This window comes from Zeus faber, assembly GCF_960531495.2.
Source record: "Zeus faber genome assembly, chromosome: 8".
In the NCBI taxonomy this organism is placed as follows: Eukaryota; Metazoa; Chordata; class Actinopteri; order Zeiformes; family Zeidae; genus Zeus; species Zeus faber.
In genome coordinates, this window is record NC_137195.1 from 14,490,829 (window position 1) to 14,512,120 (window position 21,292).

A 21,292-nucleotide genomic window follows, 5' to 3' on the forward strand; every position below is an offset into this window, starting at 1 on the left:
TATCATTAGGTTTATTGTTTATCGCCAAATTGGTATTGATAATTGTTTTATTTTTAGGTTAATTTTCTGGTTTATTGTTTATGCTAACATTCATTGTCATTGTTAATTGTAAATCGTCATAACGACGGTTGGTTTTCCTGAAGTGAATGAATGATGTAAGTTTTTTTTTCAAGTCAGACAATTTTATTTTCATTCACTTGATGTCAAATCATGCCACTCAATCTACTTGGTCGTGCGAGTCAGGGGTGTAGAAAGTACACCATTGCCAGCTTGCAGGAACACTATGTCTATACTTAAAGTTACAAATCTTTTAATGTTTATTTAAATAATTTCTTCTCTTCTGTGTCCCTCCGCAGCCTGTCCCGTCAGCTACTTCAAGTCGGTGTCAGGTTCTATTCCCTGCTCGGTCTGTCCCTCCAACAGCAGGACCAGCCAGGAGGGGTCCTCCATGTGTGAGTGCAGGAGCGGATTCTACAGAGGGGCCAAAGACGCTAATTCCTCCTCCTGCACCAGTGAGTTTCTCCTAGAGTCTGGTCCATAAAGCTGTATTTTTTTTTCCCTTCCCATTTATTTATTTTTCCCATTTTTTGCTTTTGCTGTGAGAATCCTAACTTAAAAATAACATATACGACACTCTCATAAAAAAAAAATTGTAATATTGTATAATATTGTGTGTGTGTGTGTGTGTGTGTGTGTGTGTGTGTGTGTGTGTGTGTGTGTGTGTGTGTGTGTGTGTGTATATATATATATATTTTTTTTTTTTTTCATGAGAGTGTCGTCTGTGTTTTTTCTTTTTTTAGGCTGATTGGCTTTTAAAGGATGTGTCCATGATTGTTATTATTTTTGTTATTATTAACACTTTAAGCACATTCTCAAAAGAATCCCAAATTAATTATTTTGGAAACGTTTTCTATGATAAAAAGAACATTTTCTATTAAGAGAGTGAAGAGAGTGATTTAAGAAACATATGTTTAACTGAAGTGTGAATTACATGGACATGCAGTCCGCTAAAGATTTTAGGCTCTACTCACATGTGCTTTTTTTTTTTTTTAATACTTATTGGCTTTAAAAGGATGTGTCTGTGATTATGTTATTATTTTTTAACACTTTATGCACATTCTCAAAAAAAGAATCACAAATTCATTATTTTGGAACCGTTGTCTAGATACTATAATAAAAACAACATTATCTATCAAGAGAGTGAAGAGATTGATTTAAGAAACATATGTTTAACTGAAGTGTCAATTACATAGAAATACAGTCCATAAAAGAGTTTAGGCTCTACCCACATGTACTAGATTTCCAAAAAAAGAAAAAAGCGTTTTACGAGGCTGGATCATCACATTTCTTTCCACTATTAAATTCTGCACCAGCATAATGTCATTTTTTTATATCATAAACTTTCAACCAGATGCTTCAGCTACCAACTGTGTGCCAAATGTATAATATGCATCTCTCTTTCTGTCCATCTATCATCCCCTTCTCTCCCTCCATCCCTCCATCCGCCCTCGCTGGGTCCCAGGCCCCCCATCTGCACCGGTTTCCATAACCTGGGAGTATGAGAGCGGGGACGGCGGGGTGTCGCTGCGGTGGCGCCCCCCGGTGGACATGGGGGGCCGGAGCGAAGTGTGGTACGGGGTGGTGTGTCGCATCTGCCCCTCGGCCACGTTCACCAACCCGGCGTTGTGCTCCTGGTGCGGGGAGGCCGTCACCTACAGCCCCTCTCAGACCAACCTCCGGCAGACAAAGGTCACCCTGAACAACCTGCTGACCCGGGTCACCTACCTCATCCAGGTAACACGCAGGGGCCCTCAATTTGAGACGTATTGGGACTCTGTTTGATAAGATTTGGTCACTGGGGCCGCCAAGAAGACCCCCAGAAAATTTTTCATTTTTAGATATGATTTAGTCAAAACTTCCACACCTATTGTTAGAGATACTAGAGAAACTAGGATTTAAAAAGTCATTATTGTACATTATCTAACGGCGCTAATATCAAAATGAAGCAATGGTGAAGTTTAATGATTAATCATTTTGATAGCAACCCCTGGGACCTTGTGAAGGACCCCTTGTGGGTCCCCTGACCCCACGTTGAGAATCAACGCTATATTGTCCCTTTTTTATAAACCACTCACCACCAACAACCTGCAGTCATTACCGTATGAGTGTTCTAAAAAAATGAAAATCCTATATTAGCCCATATTTTGAAGGACAGATTTTTTTTTATTTTATTACATTTTTTTCCCAAAGCCAAATTTGACAAATTGCAATTAAATTGACATTGTAGAAATGCAATTGTCTGATGTTGCTTCTAGTAAGCTGTATTTTGCTTTTTGGGAACTGTACAAATGTTATTGTAACATATAATCCCATGTTTTCTGAGATGCAGTTATTACTTTAAGTACCATCTAAATAGATTATAAGTTATATATAAACACGTGCAGTATACTGTATAAGTTTGTCGTTTTCTATACACGTGTCCCTGTTTGACTGCTGAATAGGGAACCACTATCAATGAGAATGAAACCGTTGTGGCTCTAGTTTATGCACAATGTTTTAATAGGGCCTTTATCCTTCATCAGAATATATTACTTAAAGTGGAAATCCATAATATTGTCCGTTCAAGTTCAAGTGTGTTGGGTGGATCACGATACAAGTCCTAGAATTGAATTTTAAAACTGTGATGTTTTTTTCAACATCCTCTCCAACAACAATGGAAACAGCATCGAGAAGAGCACGTACATGATGAATGAACTGAATGGCTGTTCAAGGCTGATCAAATATGACATTCTCCAACTGAACAATCTTGAATGAAATTTGACTTTTTGGAATCATTTTGAATAACTTTGTAACCTTTTCCAACCGCGGTGAGTGTAAGGTTTTATGTTTATCGGGCAGAGGAAGCATTTTCTCGGTCGGGGGCCTTTACATTTTTCTGGAGCGTTGACTGTTGAATTGGAAAGCACGTTCCCTGGAGCCTGGCGTGGAAGGAGTCTCCCGTGCTCTCCATTATCCTTTAAGCTTGACATCAGCAGATACAGTAGCATGTATTATTTAGGATGTCGTGGCTTCACTAAATAGTAGCTTTTTCCTCATTCATATTGGGAAGTTATTTCCTATTTACAGCCTGGTAAAGAGCTCATGGTGTTTGCGTGTATTGGAAGGACGGAAGTGAGTCAATAAGAAAAAAGACACGATGAGGATTTAGAACAATACCATAGGTTTTGAAATTAATCAGTCAATCAATTAATCAATCAATCTATCTATCTATCTATCTATCTATCTATCTATCTATCTATCTATCTATCTATCTATCTATCTATCTATCTATCTGTCTGTCTGTCTGTCTGTCTGTCTGTCTGTCTGTCTGTCTATCCATCTATATGTGACTTGTTCTTCTGGCAGGTCCAGGCCTTCAACGAGGTGTCAGCGTTAAGTCCTTTTCCGTCCAGATACATGAGCATTAATTTCACTACAAGCCAGTCAGGTGAGCCTTCTGCAGAAAATGTATCTTGCTTTCTTTCTTTCTTTCTTTCTTTCTTTCTTTCTTTCCTTTTTTCTTTCTTTCTTTCTTTCTTTCTTTCTTCCTCTCTTCCATCTTTTCCACTCCTGTTTTCTGTACATGGGATGCCTCGAGGTCACCATATCCTGTCAGCTCCCATTATATTTACGACAGTAGGAAACGGGAACAAATGAAAGGGAGAAAGAGGGGGCGGGTGGAGGCAAAGAGAAAGACACACGGAAAATCACGTCCTTTTTTTTTTTTCTAAGTGAGTTGAACTGAATGCAAACAGGACATTACTGTAAATTATTCCTGTTTCGAGGGGAATTTAAATGCCTTCGGCGGAGACATTTTCTTAACCCCAGCCGAAAAATGCCTCCCTGTGTGTTGTATCTGGGTAGAGGGAGCTGGCTGGTCAATGGATATATGATAGGAATGTTGGAAGATTCCCCAGGAAAGTAACTGAATCCTGCATGTACAGTAGTCTGTGGACGTTCTGTCCCGACGTTCCGCTGACAATACTCATAATACGGGTTTGGTCACACCGCCCCCATGTGGTCAACATGGGCAGCACCGCAACTGTTAAATATTGCAGCGATGGTATTCCCCATTCCCCAGAAGGATGATGCTCCCCTCCAATCCAAGTGTCAGCTCTGTGAGACAAGGATCCCCGCTTGGCGCCGGCAGAGGCCGTCTAATTAGAGATGCTAATGCAATGATCTCCCACCTCCCGCCACAGTTCCCTCCCCGGTTCCCATGATGCACCAGCTGAGCCGTGCCCCAGATTCCATCACTCTGTCCTGGCCTCAGCCTGACAGGCCCAATGGGGACATCCTGGAGTACCAACTCAGATACTATGACAAGGTATTATCTTGTGCATGTGTGCGTGAGTGATACACATGCAAACACTGATTCTCGCACAAAAAAAAAAAAAAAAAGAAAAATGAAAAAACACACTGGATGACATTTCTGCATTTCCCTCTCTCAGGGGTCGGACGAGGACAGCGCAGTGAGTGTGTTCAGTGAGACCAACACAGTGACGGTCAACTCCCTGATCCCCGGCTCCATCTATGCCTTCCAGATCAGAGCTCGTAATGAGAGAGGCTACGGTCCCTACAGTCACACCATCTACTTCACGACTCTGGCTCTGGGTGCGTCACAAAGGCCTCTTACACAAACCCGCTTCATAAAATAAATGCATAAGATAGATTATATATTCAACCATACGGTCTCGATGATTAACTGCCGAAACAGAAGAGGGACAGATGTGGTTATTTTACCCCCTGGCTATAGCAGCTTACTGAAAGAAAACGATGAATACAAAAAAAGATGTATTAAAAAGGTATTTATTTATTTATTTATCCATTTATTTATTCATTTATTTATTTATTCATTTATTTATTTATAACAATTGATTAAATTACCTATTCAAGTATGAGTAAAAAGGGCTACACAATACTACTACTCAGAATATTAGTAACCTGCCACCAGTGTGTATATGTATGTAAAAACATGTACAGTATATGTATGTAGAAAATGTCAAATACATTGTAAATATTCAAGTTTCTATGCTATGCTGCATTTTCCGATGCGAGCCTATAGCAGCGAAATAAATACAAAAAACTCTGGAGATACAGTAGAATGGTACCAGGCTGACTCTTTTTTTTGACACATTTCGAGCACTAGTCTCACTCGTGGGGAGGATATAATGTTTAAAGAAATGTTTTAAAGCGCGGTCTAGACACTGTACCCTGTAGCAATGGGACGTTCTAAAAGTGGCGCATGGAATAGATTATAGCACTTTATTATTACATATGTATGAGCAGAATTGCACACTGAAAAATATTCAAAAAGTACAGACAGAAAAAAATCTACTCAATAACATTGACAACCCTAATGTGCACCAACAAAATAAGTTGTGTTTAAATATTGTAAATATAGTTCTTTGTCCATATATATATATATATTTAATGAAATTCGAGTCTACTCTATTTCTCATAATATATTTATTATTATTATTATTATTATTATTATTATTATTATTATTATTATTATTATTATTATTATTATTATTGTTATTTTTATTATTAATCATAATAATAATAATAATAATAACAATAATAATAATAATATATTAATAATGTAGTAATTATAATAGTAGTAATAATAATAATAATAATAATAATAATAATAATACATATTATTATTGTTATTATTATTATTATTATTACTATACAAATTTTATTACAGAAGAGCGTTCCCAGCAGATCCAGAATCGTCTGCCCTTGCTGGTGGGCTCAGTGATGGGCGGAGCAGCCTTCCTACTGGTCGTGGCTGCCATCGTGGTCGTGGTGGTGTTCCGTCGGTGAGTGGAGCAGTCACTCGTGGTCCTTTATTTCCCTCTTTCGACCCCTTTTGTCCGTGATCATGGTTTGTTTTGTTTTGCGTGTGTGTTTAGCAAGAGGAGAGAGAGCCCGTACAGCGATAGGCTGCAGAGGTACATCAGCAACAGAGGTGAGTGTGAGTACAGATTTAAAGATTTTTGTTACAAAAAAAAAAAGTCTGAGTTGCACATATGAACATTGGCCATTGAGAGCAAAATATGATTATGATGTCATATTTTTGAAGAAATATAGATGGGTCATGTCTTAGCAAAACATCATGATAAGATTTTGAATGATGATGAATTCAGGAAATATTTTTTATCTAATATACAATATGTAAAGTACATTTTATTTATATAAAGCCTTCTTCAAATAAAAATGTTCAGCCAAATATGTGCTTCTGTGCCTCTAAATGAATCAATTGTCTACATTTGCAAGACAGTCAAACTGACAGTTTTACTGGATTCACATGTGTATTTTGTCTATTGTGTATTTTGTGTATTGTGTATTTTGTTTGCAGGTGGAGTTAAGTATTATGTGGACCCGTCCACATATGAGGACCCCAGTGAGGCAGTCAAAGAATTTGCCCGCGAGATAGATCCCACTCAACTTAAAATCGAGGAGGTGATTGGTGCCGGTAAGTAGTTTTGGTGAAAGCAGCATGAAAGCATGAAAGCAGCTTGGACCGCCCATGATCACTCTTTCACTCTCCCTTGCGATCCAGCCCAGTTCGGGGAGGTTTCCCGGGGTCGCTACCGTCCCATGGGCCGCAGGGAGGTCCTGGTAGCGGTGAAGACCCTGCGCTGGGGTGTGACGGACCGAGAGAGGGGGATGTTCCTCAGTGAGGCGGGGGCGCTCGGCCAGTTCGACCACCCCAACGTGCTGAAGCTGGAAGGCGTGGTCACACGCTGTCCACCGGAGAGGATCATCACAGAGTTCATGGAGAACGGGCCCCTGGACGCGTTTCTTAGGGTGAGGGTGGCGTTTCCATTATTTTAATTAGGGTTCTCCATTGCTACGTCCCAATGTCCTCAACCTCATTTACCTCCTTCAGGAGAATGAGGACCAGTTCAGTGTTCTCCAGCTCGTGGGGATGGTGCGGGGAGTTGGCGCGGGCATGCGCTACCTCTCGGAGAGGAACTTCGTCCACCGGGACCTGGCGGCCCGCAACGTGCTGGTCAACTCCAACCTGGTGTGCAAGGTGTCTGATTTTGGCCTTTCGCGACTCATGAGAGGCCTGGACCACAACATGCCCACCTACACCGCGTCGCTGGTACGAAACCAGGAGCTGGAGCTCATCCACTGGCTCCTCTGACCGTTAGAGGCTCTCACTTTTACGCGTAACAGTGGTGGAAGTATCCTCTTCAGTCTCTGCTTTCGTCGCCTCCCATCCAGGGCAGTAAGATCCCCGTGAGGTGGACGGCGCCAGAGGCCTTCCAGCATCGCAAGTTCAGCTCCGCTAGCGACATCTGGAGCTTCGGCATGCTGATGTGGGAAGTGATGTCGTACGGAGAGCGTCCATACTGGGACATGAGCAACCAGGAAGTGAGTGTCTTGTGTAATAGATGTGTCCAAATAGTTGATGCATCTTTGTCGTGTGGGAAAAACCCGTCATATGAGTGTGTGTGTGTGTGTGTGTGTGTGTGAGTGTGTGTGTGTGTGTGTGTGCGTTAGGGATGCAACGGTACACGGTACATTATCGAACCGTTCGGTATGACCCCTACGGTTCAATAATCACACACACGTGAACCGCGGTATTCCGATATCACGGTAGAAGTCCACCGGATGCGTTGGCAGAGCGGTGCGGCGTGCAGTCAGTGCTGCTTCCTATTGAGTCCACGGCTGCGCGGGATTTCTCTATAGCCGTCTCAACAGAAACACCAAACGATCCGATTTTATGTTATGCTATTTGTTTAAGTTGCCGTCTCCTGCCGGCGGCAAATGTTTTCTCCCTGTATGTAAGAGATGGCCTATGCTCCTCCCTCGCCGGGAGGTGCCCTGGCTGGAAAGGAGCGCACCCACTCTGCACTGGTCTCACTGTGAGGTTCCATTCCAATAAGTTATTTTACTATTATTATTTATGCTATTAAAATAACTTACTGTAATACTGTTTTTTTGTTGTGAAACATTTATAAATTATTATAAATTCATTAATAAATATTAACGAAAATGTATATTTTAATTGGCCACTATCCTGGACACTTCACCTCCAATCAGATGAACTTATGCAAATTATAGCAACCCACCAATGAGCTCCCCACTCCCCCCACAGTCACATACACAGAGCGTTACAATAGTTATTTGTGATAGACTACTATAAAAACATTTTTTACACCTTTTACATTTATTTTAATTTTTCCGAAAATATAAACATACCAAAACCGCACCGTTACCATGGCCCCAAAACCGTGAAGCACACTGAACCTTGAGCCCACTGTACCGTTGCATCCCTAGTGTACATAGTGGGACATGAGCCATCAGCAAGCGCAGATGGAGTAAACTGATCTAACGAAGCAGCGTCGTTTATATTTTATAGATGTGTCCAAATTGAAAACATCTCAGACGGAGGATGTAAATACATAACGCCAACCTAACCTATGCCAATCTAACTCCCCCCCCCCCCCCCCCCCCCCGGCTCCTGTGACCTTTTTAACAGAATATTCACTTTTCTCTCTCCCGCTCTCTCCCTCTCTCTCTCTTTCTCTCGCTCTCCCCAGGTGATGAAGGCGGTGGCAGACCAGTACCGTCTCCCCGCTCCTCTGAACTGTCCTCCCGCTCTCCACTCCCTGATGCTGCAGTGCTGGCAGGCCGACCGAGGAGACCGGCCGCCGTTCGACTCCCTTCTCTCCTCCCTAGATCGGCTCATCCGACACCCCGCCTCCCTCAAGGCCGAGCAGTCTCGGTGAGATCATGGCCCTTAGGGCCCCCGAGACCCAAATCTCAAAGATGAATACATTATATTGAACATTATATTGATTTATTAGACGGGTCTGTGTGATACTCGATCCACTAGTCGCAATCAGCACTCAGTTATTTCTGAATAATGACCGTGGATCTGTTATAATAACCCTTGCCAAGGGCAAACACTTGCTTTGTTTGTGGTTTCATGTCCCTTGTATCACTCTGCCTACACACTAATGCTGTATCCAGCTCGTGGTGCCATCTAGTGATGCGCCATAGAAACTACAATTGAAGACTTAAAAAGTTGAATGACGATTTATGTCTCAATACGTCTTAATTTATCAATTTATTAGCCGTGTAATAAGCAGGATAATGTGCCGCCAACCAGTCATTATTGCAAAATAATGCCTGTCTAGCGGCAGATTGTCCCCGACATAATACATTATATAAATATTTATTAATGATACGCTTTCAGAAATGTCTGACATTCCCCACATTTCAGACAATTTCTGACATGTTTCCATGATGTTTTTACTGATTTCCCAGGAGCTGCTCACAGCCTCTACTGAGCCCCACCCCCACAGACTTATCAGCAGTGTCGACAGTCGGCGAATGGCTGACAGCGCTGAGGATGGACAGATATAAGGACGAGTTTGAGCGGGCTCACCTGGACACGCTCGACAGAGTCAGCAGACTCACGATGGAGTGAGTATGATATCGTATACTTATGTGGTTATTAACCTGCAGGTCAATTAAAATCCCGTGGGTCGGGCAGACGGGCATTGAAGTTATTTCTGACAGACCGCTCTTAGATTTAATTTTAAATTATTGTATTTATTTAGTATTGTTTGAGTCGGGGCTCTACTGCTCATCCCTCCCGGCGACGTGTACAGCAAACACAGGCATGGTTAAAGAGCTTGAAATATTGGAGCCCAACGGGTGGATGCAAGTGGAGGGAGGTGGAGGGAGGTGGAGGGAGGTGGAGGGAGGTGGAGGGAGCGCAGCAACACGGCAAGCAAAGCAGGCAGCAAAGCAGGAAGAGGAGGAGGGATTCGCTGCTAAAATAGGCCGGCCCATAAGGGCGTGGAAGCGTGTGGCGCAGTCGAGTTGTCTGACAGAAGTAGCTCCCCACACTACACCTCGTTATTTCTCATTATCTCTCTCTCTCTCTCTCTCTCTCTCGCTCCCTCTCTCTCTCTCTCTCTCTCTCTTTCTTCCAGGGACATCCAGAGTTTGGGGGTGAACCTCCTGGGGCACCAGAGGAAGATCGTCAGTGCGGCTCAGCAGCTTCAATCCCATCTGACTCAGGGGCAGGTGGAGGTGTGATAACCGCACCGTCTTCCCGTGGACTTCAGTTGTCCTCTCTTTTTACCGCGTTGCTCTGATTTTAACGTCGGGGGTTCAGTGACTTTCAATGCCAAAACAAGAGTAACGTTTGGACTTTTGCGCGAGGATAGCGTCACGTTCCAAATCTGTGTTCTAATTGACCTGCCATTATGACTCTTAAAGGGGACCTATTATGCTCCTTTCCAACAAGTTCATATAGATCTCTGAGGTCCCCAGTACCATGTTTTAGAATTTTTTTTTTGCTGAAAATACAACTCAGATTATGCACTCGAGCAATTCTCACATGCCTCTAAACCATCCTGTTCCAGGATCTGTTTCAGTGGGTGGCGCCTCCCTCCTGAGGCCCCTGGTTCTGTGAGCCATTCGGGTTTGAGCATGAGTTCCGGCTTCGGTTGTATGAAGTCCGCAAACTTTAACTTACTTCACCCCATCAGGCCACCAAAATCTCTTTCTGAAAAAATTTGAGGCGAGAAATAAGCAATCCAGTTGCTGAATCTTCCCTCATATAGGATCTACAAGGCCTAATTTTAATGTGTTCCAGCTTACGTTGCCGTTCTCTAAAATTGTGGGACACACCGCCCAGGGTTTTTTTTGTTTCATTCGATTAGTAAACGTCCAAAAATAAAATAATACAATTTTTTTTAAATAAATACATCTACAATAAAACTATTTAAAAAAAAAATCTATTTTTATTTATTTTGTTTGGAGAAACACAGCGGATCACGTGCCACAGCCTATACAGTCTATCTACCACATACTTTTTATACTTTTTTCGAAAGAAGAATTGTTTTTTAAATACTTCCATTTCGCCCTCTGTTGGTATTTAATTCCGCTTTCTTTTAAAAGATTTGTGCTGGTCTGTAAACCAACAGAGCACTCGGAATTTCTCCTGCCGTGGGTGGAGTCAATCAGATGGGGCAGGCGTGGGCGCGGTTGAAATTCTTCCCAGGCGCCATGCGACGTAGGAAGGGATCGCAAATCCGAACGGCTTGTTGAATCACCCGTTTTATGACAGAGGCAGAACAAATGAAAAAAACAAACCTGACTGGGGTGGTCTATTAGTCCGTTTTTGGTAATGGGTCCCCTTGAAGAGTGAAAAAGTGGATCGCGCATTCCAGCCAATCACTCGAGAGAAGTGAGAGAAGAGACAGATGTGCACTAGACGAGGTGTCCAGATCAAAGCGAAGGAGGACGCGTCTCCTGTTTTGGGTTTATACTAGATTTCACTTTCATTGCCCATCCGGCAGCCGACCGCCTGGCTCCCCGTCCTTCCCCTTCCAGTTCCACTCACCCTCTCTTCCTCCCCCACGCCCTTTCCTCCCGAGGACCATGAAGAAAAAAAAAGTACATGGGGGACGAGCCCCCAACACAAAGAATTGCGTGAAGACAATCAAAGACTCTTTTTTTTTTTTTTTTAAACTAACGTCAGTGTTGTTTGAATATTTGTAAAGCTACATCACTTCCTCCCGACCTTAACGGTAAAACACTTCACTCGAAAAAAAAGGACGACGTCCATGTTTGCTTCCTTGTGACCTGCGGCTTGCCACTTCAAAACCAGAGGATTGGATTGGATGTTTTGAGCTTAAGAATGGTTGCAATCTGTTTAATGTCCTGTCCGAATGGGATCCACCTCCCATTCAAAATTGTACTGCCAAATAATCTGATATGAAGTATTAGAAGCCGATCTTGAGAGAGAGAGAGAGAGAGAGAGAGAGAGAGAGAGAGAGAGAGAGAGAGAGAGAGAGAGAGAGAGAGAGGGAGAGAATCTCTGAATGAAATACCTCCTCTGACCTTGATTGAAGGGCCTTTCAGCCACAGACAAACATCCGGGTGCGCTCCAGGAGAAACACAAACCTCGACAGAGGGCAGAGAATCACCCTTCTTGACGTGTATATTTCACATTTCACCCATGTTTATGTGATCGCTACGGTAACGTCACTGAGTCATTTGGGCTTTGTGAGATGCGTGAGATGGGTGAACGGGACTGATCTCATTTCTACAAGAAGGAAGCAGAAGCTTTGTGAATATTTCTTGTATATGGTTGTAACGCGTGTATGCTGTTTGTGAGGCTGCGTGAGTGTGGCACATGCTGCTGCTTGTTGTGTGTGTGTGTGTGGTGTGTGTGGATGCGTGCGTTATGCGTGTGTCTGTCTGTGTGTTTGTGTGTGTGCGTGTGTGTGCCTGCATGAGTGTGTGTATGCATGTGTGCGTGCGTTTGATGCGATAAGGATCTGTCGTTCAGGCTACACTGGATTTGTTGTGTTAATTTGTATGAGTGTTCACCACTATACCACAATGCAAATTTGTAAAATAAATCTGATTTTATTTAAACATTTGCATTCATCTCTTATTTTACCTCTTATATCTTATTTGTGACAGTTAAGTGCAAAGCCCATTAGGACACCAACCCAGTATATGCCACACATCGTGAATGTTGGCATTATAATCAATAATTCCAATGAAGCCTGTTTGCTCCATACAACGATTGTAATCTTTTTTTACGATGTCAATTACAGTTTTTTTGTCATCACATTGTAATTACACTCTGGCTAAACTAAAAAATAATTCAAAAGAAAATATCACAGAAAACAAACACCCAACAGGGAACTGTAAATATATTTGACAAACATCATGATAAAAGATCACTGTTTTTTTTGTTTCTTTTTACCTAAACCTTGAATGCTGGGGCTCAACCTGGGCCATCAGAATATTTTGATATTGATCCTGTATTGAAAGAATAACTTCAGCTGACTCTTTGAAATTTTCCTGTAATTATTTCATTATTTCATTATTTCATTATTTCATTATTTCATTATTTATTTATTTATTTTGTCTTAATGTAAATTAACCTTGGTGTTTTCAAATGAAACAACCTCCTTTCACCTCATGGCCAGAGATTTCCCTTCACATTGTGCAAGCCGATCACCTTCAAATGTGAAGGAATGAACTCCACAATCCTTCATTTTCACAAATCAGCAGATTGACGCAGAATCACATGGAAGCATCTGTTGACTTCAGCGTTTGGGAGGGAACAGACGCTGGTGTCCCCCATGTCCCTGATCTGATAGTGGCTGTGGAGCGATAGGATCAGATGCCGAGCGGATAGCGGACAGACATACAGCCTCAGCACAATAGATTTCCACTGTATATCGCAATATAATGTTATGTGCATGTCAATATAATGTGTATACCACATTATAATGTGTATATCACATTATAATGTGTATATCACAAAATCACTTAATGTGTATGCCAAGATATGTGTATATCACAATACAATGTAATGTGCATATCACAATATAATGTGTATATCACAATATAATACAATGTGTTTGCCACAATATAATGTGTATCACAATATAATGTAATGTGCATGTCAATATAATGTGTAAATCCCATTATAATGTGTATATCACAAAATAATTTCATGTGTATGCCCCGATATGTGTATATCACAATATAATGTAATGTGTATATCACAATATAATGTGTATATCACAATAATGTGTCACAAACGACAAAAATTGGAACCACATCCAAATTGGAACTCACACAGGACTGAGATCTTGTGCAGAAACACTAGGCGCACAAACCACAAAATTATGTTTTTATGCTGTTATTGTGTCTTTACAAAGACATTAACAGGTTGGAAACCACTGCTCTTTATGGCGGTACTTAAATACGGTTCAGGCTCTCTGGTAAATAGCTATTATCCCAACAATACTGAATTATTACACATCTCCGCCTATTGGCAGCGCTTCCTAAACCCTGCTTACTCTGTGGCCGACCAGCCTCTTATTCACAAACTATAAATGGACCAGAAAAATACCTGTGAACACTGGAATCGCTGTCTGATTCAACGGTTTACAAGCGATGAAATGAAATTTGTCAATCTGTTTTATGATACTCATTCTTGCAAATTCAATTGCTATTTGAAAAAGAAAAAAAAAAGAGAAAAACGAAAAAAAAAAAAACGCTTCGTTTGTTTGCTTTGTTTTTTATTGTTTGAAGGAAAGTAACATGTCCTCATCGTACATGATGTGGCCAACCTCAAAATGATCGTTATGGTCATTGTAATGTGCCAATTATTGTGTTTGTGAGTGTGAGTGTTGACACATCGCTGGTGCTCACCATGTGAAATCACTGTGAATGGAAGTAGTTTGGGTTGCAGTCGTACAAGATGTTGAAATATCATATCCTCCACATTCCCTCTGACAAGCACTATTTTTGTTGAGAAATGTAAAGTTTCAGTACACCCGTACTGTAGGTACAGCTCAGTAAATAATGCCATGTAGACGGCATTAAATATTTGTTTTTTAGTTACACGCCAGTGTTTTGGTATAATGCGCTTGCAATTTCCAAACCAGTTTCCCTGTACAGAGCACGAGGAACAATGACCACGGTTTGATGACCGTCACGATGTTGCAAAAAATGGGATGGGGGTCATGCAGGTATCTTTCGCACATTCCACACCATTGTCAAAGCTGTTGGGGTGGTGTAACGCTATTAAGACTCAACTCAAGTCAACTCCTGTCGCGGTTCAGGAAACAAAATAAAACGCACAACTTGACATGAGGATAAGATGAAGCCTGTTTTTTAGGAAGGATTAGGCCTTAAAAAGCCAAACATTCCTGCGGGATGCCGCCGGTAGTGAGAGTGTAATTGCGACTGGCCGCTCCTCTCTCCGACCTGTGTCTCTCGCCCCTCCTGATCCTCCAACCGCTGATCCTTACCGCCCTCCATGTCTCCTCCCTGGTGCTCTTCCCATATATAAAGCTTATTCCACGCAGGTCCCACTTCTCTTCACAGGAGTCGGATAGTCTTTAGCTGGTCTCGCCATCTTTGACCCTGTGATGATCATGCCCAGCATGTGAAGGGTGTTCATTTCGTTGCTTTACGGTAAGAGATAAAACAATTTATTTATTTTATTTTCTCATTTTATTTCTTTTAATTTCTAATTTTCTTTATTTATTCAGCTTATACTGTTGTTGTTTTTGGGATGGATATAATACAGATACAGTCGTAACAGTACACAATAGAATGCAACAGAATATGTTTAATAGACCCTGTAATATCAAAGTCATTATTGGACATGAGATGCCATTCATTAATGACATATGGGGATATTTATATCTGCTGAGTCAAATTAAAGTCTCTTTGGAGTCTCTGGAGGCCTCTGGTTCCAAACTCCATCTTTAATCTTTGTTTCTATCAGTCTACCATCCGTCCGTCCATGGCTCCGTCCCTGGCCCGATCCGCTCCCAGCGAGCTCAACCACTGGTGGAGCCAGCTCAGGTTCCGCCTCCAGAATAAGAAAGGATGGAATGAGATGTTGGATGAAACATTTCTGCTCCACACTAAACAGTACGTTTCCCATGAAAAAAAAATGTTTTAAATAAAACGTATATCAACGCTTTAGATTTGTTTCGATCAAGGATTTTTTTTCCACCAGCGGTCTTCGGCCACCTGGATGTCCGTGAAGGTGCCGCAGGTGGTCCTTGACGTTGGATTTAATAATGTGATGAAAATATAACTTGGACATTTTTCAACATTTTACATTCACTATTTCTTGTTTGCGAACAATCTAAATTCATCCATATACTATTACATCATATATCACATTTAGAAAAGTCAAGATGACTTCTTTCACAAATAGCATCCATCCTTGGCAGGCAACGAACCGTAAGCCTAACTCTAACCCTAACCCTAACCCTAACCCTAGCTCACTGTCCATCTTCTAAAAATAGTGAATTAATTTAGTTAGCCCCATGCACCACACCACACGACAGCTTCCTAGCCAGGACGGTGGTTCCCGGGTCACAGCTGAAGACTCCTGCTTGAGACCATATTCTTAGGTGTCTACGCAGATTACGATCACATGTTTACCTAGTATCATTGTCAGCATCCCTGTTTTTTTCCATCCTTTCTCCCTCAGGACCAATAACATACCGCTCTTCTTCGCGGCGCAAAAGAACAGCGTTGGCTGCATCAAAAAACTGCTGAGCTGTGCGTCGACTAACATCTTTGAGAGAGGTGAGTCCGCTCTGTGGCCAGCAGCGAAATTCACAACCCGAGTATTATTGCATTCGATCCCGAATTATTTTTCAATCCGGTGTCACAAGTGAGGTAAGATCTGTGTAAATGCTGTCGTCCAGGCGCTTTGGGGGAGACGGCGCTGCACGCCGCTGTGATGAACGATAACCTGGACGCCGCTGTCGCCCTCATGGACGGAGCCCCAGAGCTCATCAATGAGCCCATGACCTCTGAACTTTTCCAAGGTTAAAAGCAATCAATCCGAACGGTCACATGCACATGTGCAACATGTATAATTCCTGCAGTTCCTTCTCTCATAAATAGAAAGTGAAAAATTCTGTTAAAATGGACGGTTTTACTATTTTGTGGGCTATACGAATGAAATGGACGTGATTGTACAGGATGTATTTCGGGATGGGAGAACATTTTTGTTGGCACGAATGTGACCACTCATCTATGGTGGAGTGACGCGCACTGGCGATATCTTCTCTTCCCCAGGCGTTACTCCTCTTCACATCGCCGTGGTCAACCAGAACATCAACATCGTCCAGCAGCTGATCATTCGTGGAGGCGACGTGGACACACCCAGAGTCACTGGTCTGTACTTCAGGAAGAGACTGGGAGGACTGGTGTACTACGGTGGGTGTGGCTCTCAGTGCAGCGTTTTTAGCTCCAACGAATCACTCCACGGGCCGTTTTAATTCACTCATTGATCCCTCTCTGGTTGACGCCCTGCCGGTCAGGATAATCAGTGTATGTGTTAATCATTTTGGCCGTCTGTCTAATATTAGATGGTCAATGTGGCATACTCAGTCCTCATATCCTCGAATTGGGTCTTGCAGTCGAATTCGAGTCCAGTATCATGACCTCTTATTTGGGTGTCAAGACACATTGTGTCATTTATTAATTATCTATTCATGTATTAATGTATTCATCTATTTACATATTTTACCTAGTACTTATACTTAGGATTTGGTTTCAATCATTCATAACTGTTCATAGAACAAACTTGACTCTGGAGAAATGCCCTGCTGCAGCTTCCCGCTGTCCCTATACGCCGCCAAAAAAACTTTATCGAACAAACATTTGCGTTGAACAGGTGAGCACATCCTGTCTTTCGCTGCCTGTGTTGGGAACGAGGACATCATGTCTATGCTGATCGACGCGGGAGCCAGCACAAGGATCCAGGACTCTCGTGGTACGAGCCGCCGTCCCTCTCTGTCTCCCCCCTCCGCCCGCTTCCTCTTCAGCTCCGAAGGAAGAGTCATTTATCGATCATCTCATCCTTTTTTTTTTTTTTTTTTTTTAACTCAACAGCCTGTCCACGTCTCCTCTTTGTCCCCACGCCTGCTTCCCCCAGGTAACACGGTGCTGCACATTCTGGTGTTGCAGCCCAACAAGACGATCGCGTGTCAGGCCGTCGACCTGATCATGGCGCGGGACGTGGAGCTGGACCCGTCGGTGCCGCTGGACATGGTACCAAACTACCGGGGCCTCACACCGTTCAAACTGGCTGCCAAGGAGGGCAACGTTGTGGTGAGGGAGGCACGGAGCTTGCATGGGTACTGAGGAACCAAACGATACGGGGATGGAACAGAGAGTGCATATAAAACTGTTGCATCCTCCCATCCTCTCTCCCGCACTCTTTATCTGTTTTTTTCTGGTTCTATCCACCTGACACCCTATATCGTCACATTTCACAAATTTTTTTAGGCATTCCAGCACTTGGTTAACAAAAGGCGTGTGGTCCAGTGGAGCCTGGGCCCTCTGACCTCCAACCTCTTCGACCTGACGGAGATCGACTCCTGGGCCGATGATCTCTCAGTGCTGGAGCTCATCGTGGGCAGCCACCAAAGAGAGGTGCGGTTCAGTCGGTCGTTAGACACCTTAAAAATCCTCTAGAACGAGTCAAATGTTTAATATATGTGAATGTCTTTGCGATGTCTTGACAACATTCGGCTCTTGCCTTTAGGCCAGGGGGATCCTTGAAGTTACACCCGTGAGGCAGCTAGTGAGTCTCAAATGGAACCTCTATGGAAAACACTATTTCAGGTAACAACACACATAAAATGGCTTTTTTTACAAGTGGTATATTTATATATATATATATACATATATATACGTATATATGTTGTAAGTGTGCTTCAGTGTTGTGTGCTTCTTCTCACTGTGGAAAGGCTCCTGCTGCTGCTGTATCTGCTCTACATCGGCACCTTCACACTCTGCTGTGTATTTCGGCCGCTGAAGGACGCCCCTGAAAACCACACGGTTTCGGAAATGGACAAAACCATACGCGTGCAAAAAACCCTCCGTGTGAGTTTCAGTCTGGAGATGAATGCAAAGAGTTTCTCTTTGTAAATTCCAAAAGTGTATAAAAATGAAACCTAAGTTTGTGGTCAGAAAAGAAATATGAAAAAAAATGTATTTTTTGATTTTTTTTCTCTCAGCAACTCATCAAGGCAAAGGGGAAAAAAAAGCTTTTTTACATTTATTTTTATTTTTATAAAGCTTTTCTTTTACGTTTCCATATAGAGAAGAAACTTCTGTGTGATGACTTTTTGATGTTCATCTTTTAATAGCCTTTTGACTTGACCACGCACGAAAGAAAATCCTGCAAACTTTTATTAACGGACCTTTTTTGTTTTTTTTGTCTGTGCATTGTGCAGTGTATATTTGCCAGGGACCATGCTTACATATTTGTTTATCAAATTAAATATTTTTTTGCCGCTACACTAGGAGAGTTATGTGACATATGAAGACAACCTGCGGCTCGCTGGAGAGGTCATCAGCGTCCTGGGCGCCGTCATCATCCTCTTGCTGGAGGTTGACATCTCAAACCTCGCTCCTCTCATTGCATTTTCTGCAGTATTTTCAGACCACCCTGATACATTTTCCACTCCGACAGATTCCCGACATACTGAGAGTCGGGGCCAGGCGGTACTTTGGACAGACGGCTTTGGGGGGCCCTTTCCATGTCATCCTGTAAGTCAAGGCGAAGGGAATGGCGGCGCAAATTAACCGTCGGTGAAATGCAACGGCAATTGAAACAGTCCACGGTCCTGCTTCTGAGCTTACGGTTTGTTTTTTTGCCCGCTAGTATCAGCTATGCCTGCCTGGTGGTGCTGCTGTGCGTGTTCAGAGCCAGCGAGCTGGAGGGCGAGGCCGTGCTCATGGCCCTGTGTTTGGTCCTGGGCTGGAGCAACGTCATGTTCTTCGCCAGAGGATTCCAAATGCTCGGACCCTACATCATCATGATACAAAAGGTCAGACACAGGCCCTGCTTGGAGTTCAATGTTTTTGTTTCTGGAAGGGAGTCGTTGCCACCAAACAAGGCTTGAGGCGGCTTGTTTCACACTAACGCCCGTATACTGTTGTTGTTATACTGTGGGTATTTTTAAAGCGGTTGTCTTCTGACGCTTCTCTGCTTTCAAGATCTCTAAATTAGACCCGCTGACTGAGGTGTCGTGCCTCTCATTTCCTTCCAGATTATATTTGGAGACCTGACTAAGTTTATGTGGCTGAGTTTCATTGTGCTCATTGGCTTTTCCACCTGTGAGTATATTCTGGTAAATGTGTTGTATTACATATGAAACCTTAACACCTGGATGAAATTCTGCCGAACAGTTTAATAATTCAACCCCCCACCCCCACCCCCTCCCTCTCTCTCTTTGGCTTTCATTTTTAACTGAATAGCCCTTTGGATGGTGTATATGACCCAGGACCCAGAGTCCATCCCATCATACCGGTCCTTCCCCATCACCCTCTTTTCGCAGTTTGAGCTGAGTGTGGGTCTCATCGACCTGCCCGTGGACCACACCATCGCCACGCCCCCCATTGTCCACGTGCTGCACTGCACCTTCTCGGTGGTGTCCTACATCCTCCTGCTCAACCTCCTCATTGCCATGATGAGCGACACTCACTGGCGGGTGGCGCAGGAGAGAGATGAGCTCTGGAGGACCCAGGTTATACACCTCTTGCCTCTTTACAACAAGTGAAAAAGAAAAACTCAAAAACGAGATCTTGCTGTTGTTTTAAATGCCACAAATATTATCAATTATATATATATATATATATATAAGGTGTCCTGGTGTATTTTTCCACCCTGATGGTTATAATATCTGTGTGCCGATCTTCAGGTGGTGGCTACCACTCTCATGCTGGAGAGGAGGCTGCCTCGCTGCCTGTGGCCTCGGCTCGGGGTGTGCGGGCTCAGCTACGGCCTGAGGGAGCGCTGGTATCTCCGGTAAGAACGGGGAAAAAGACCTGGAGGCTTAACCGTCCTCCGGCTCGATGCTCAGCTCAGTTTACTTTTACTACGTTTGCAGCGTTGAAGATCGGAACGATCTGATGGTGCAGAAGATGCGCCGCTACATCCAAGCTTTCTCCAAAGAGGGCGACGGCGGCAGAGAGAAGGAGCTGGAGCTTGAGAAGAGCGACGTGTCGAAAGGGGGAAAGCCGCAAACCCCGGTGCTCGGACACAAGTACAGAGGAGGGTTCAACGAGAACAGAAAGTCTCTGGCAGGCTGGCAGGTGATTCGACAGAGCGCTTTGGGGCTGGAGCCCGAGGTGGAGGAGTCTGTGGACGACCAGGACATCAGATACGTATAGAACTCTTGACTCTTGACTTTGGAAATGTCAACCCTAGCGTCTCCCTCTGCCAGTATCTTCTGGCTCTCCATTGCCTCACTGCTCCTGTGCAGTGTGGAGGACATGCAGCATCGTATGTCTCCATGCGTTGTTGGTGCAATTGTTTTAATTCAGTATTCTCCAGAAAAGAGTGGATTATTTTTTATGGAAAATCTCAATTTATATAAGTTCTATAAAATATAAAGGCATATTGGCCCAATTTATGCTAATATGTAAAGGTCATGAAGAAAAAGAAATGAAATAAAACTTCATAAATTTGCTCCTTGGTCACACTGTGATGGTACTCCATTGCACTCCTTATTTTTGTTTGCTTGTAATGTCAGTTATTTAAGAACTTCAATATTTTGCACTATTGGACTCATTTTATATTGTTGTGGATGAGAGTGTCAGCCTAATACTATGTAAATGTGAATGGTTTTATAGAAGAATGAACAATTTTATATAAATAAAACCATTGTGAATACAGACAGTGACTATT

The 21,292-nt window shown here is 42.9% G+C and overlaps 2 protein-coding genes across 2 annotated transcripts in view; both read left to right on the forward strand.

Annotated features, from left to right (window-relative positions):
- Positions 1-10,113, forward strand: part of ephb6 (eph receptor B6) — a gene marked incomplete at both ends in the record, with an annotated part of 40,405 nt that extends 30,292 nt beyond the window's left edge. The window contains 14 exons of the mRNA XM_080005655.1: positions 357-512; positions 1,523-1,794; positions 3,406-3,487; positions 4,242-4,366; positions 4,491-4,653; positions 5,753-5,867; positions 5,961-6,016; positions 6,407-6,523; positions 6,611-6,858; positions 6,941-7,159; positions 7,282-7,431; positions 8,604-8,788; positions 9,334-9,492; positions 10,008-10,113. Of these exons, the coding sequence (XP_079861781.1) occupies positions 357-512; positions 1,523-1,794; positions 3,406-3,487; positions 4,242-4,366; positions 4,491-4,653; positions 5,753-5,867; positions 5,961-6,016; positions 6,407-6,523; positions 6,611-6,858; positions 6,941-7,159; positions 7,282-7,431; positions 8,604-8,788; positions 9,334-9,492; positions 10,008-10,113 (2,153 nt within the window). The remainder of the gene's footprint in view (positions 1-356; positions 513-1,522; positions 1,795-3,405; positions 3,488-4,241; positions 4,367-4,490; positions 4,654-5,752; positions 5,868-5,960; positions 6,017-6,406; positions 6,524-6,610; positions 6,859-6,940; positions 7,160-7,281; positions 7,432-8,603; positions 8,789-9,333; positions 9,493-10,007) is intronic.
- A 5,254-nt stretch (positions 10,114-15,367) lies between these two features.
- Positions 15,368-21,067, forward strand: trpv6 (transient receptor potential cation channel, subfamily V, member 6; the record flags this gene model as incomplete). The annotated part of the gene is made up of 16 exons (XM_080005657.1): positions 15,368-15,498; positions 16,070-16,167; positions 16,290-16,412; positions 16,666-16,806; positions 17,267-17,365; positions 17,528-17,703; positions 17,881-18,027; positions 18,140-18,219; positions 18,345-18,480; positions 18,904-18,990; positions 19,073-19,149; positions 19,265-19,430; positions 19,653-19,719; positions 19,861-20,129; positions 20,304-20,410; positions 20,493-21,067. 16 exons carry the CDS (start codon positions 15,368-15,370, stop codon positions 20,773-20,775), a joined length of 2,187 nt encoding a protein of 728 aa, XP_079861783.1. The 3' UTR covers positions 20,776-21,067.
- Positions 21,068-21,292: the final 225 nt, after the last annotated feature.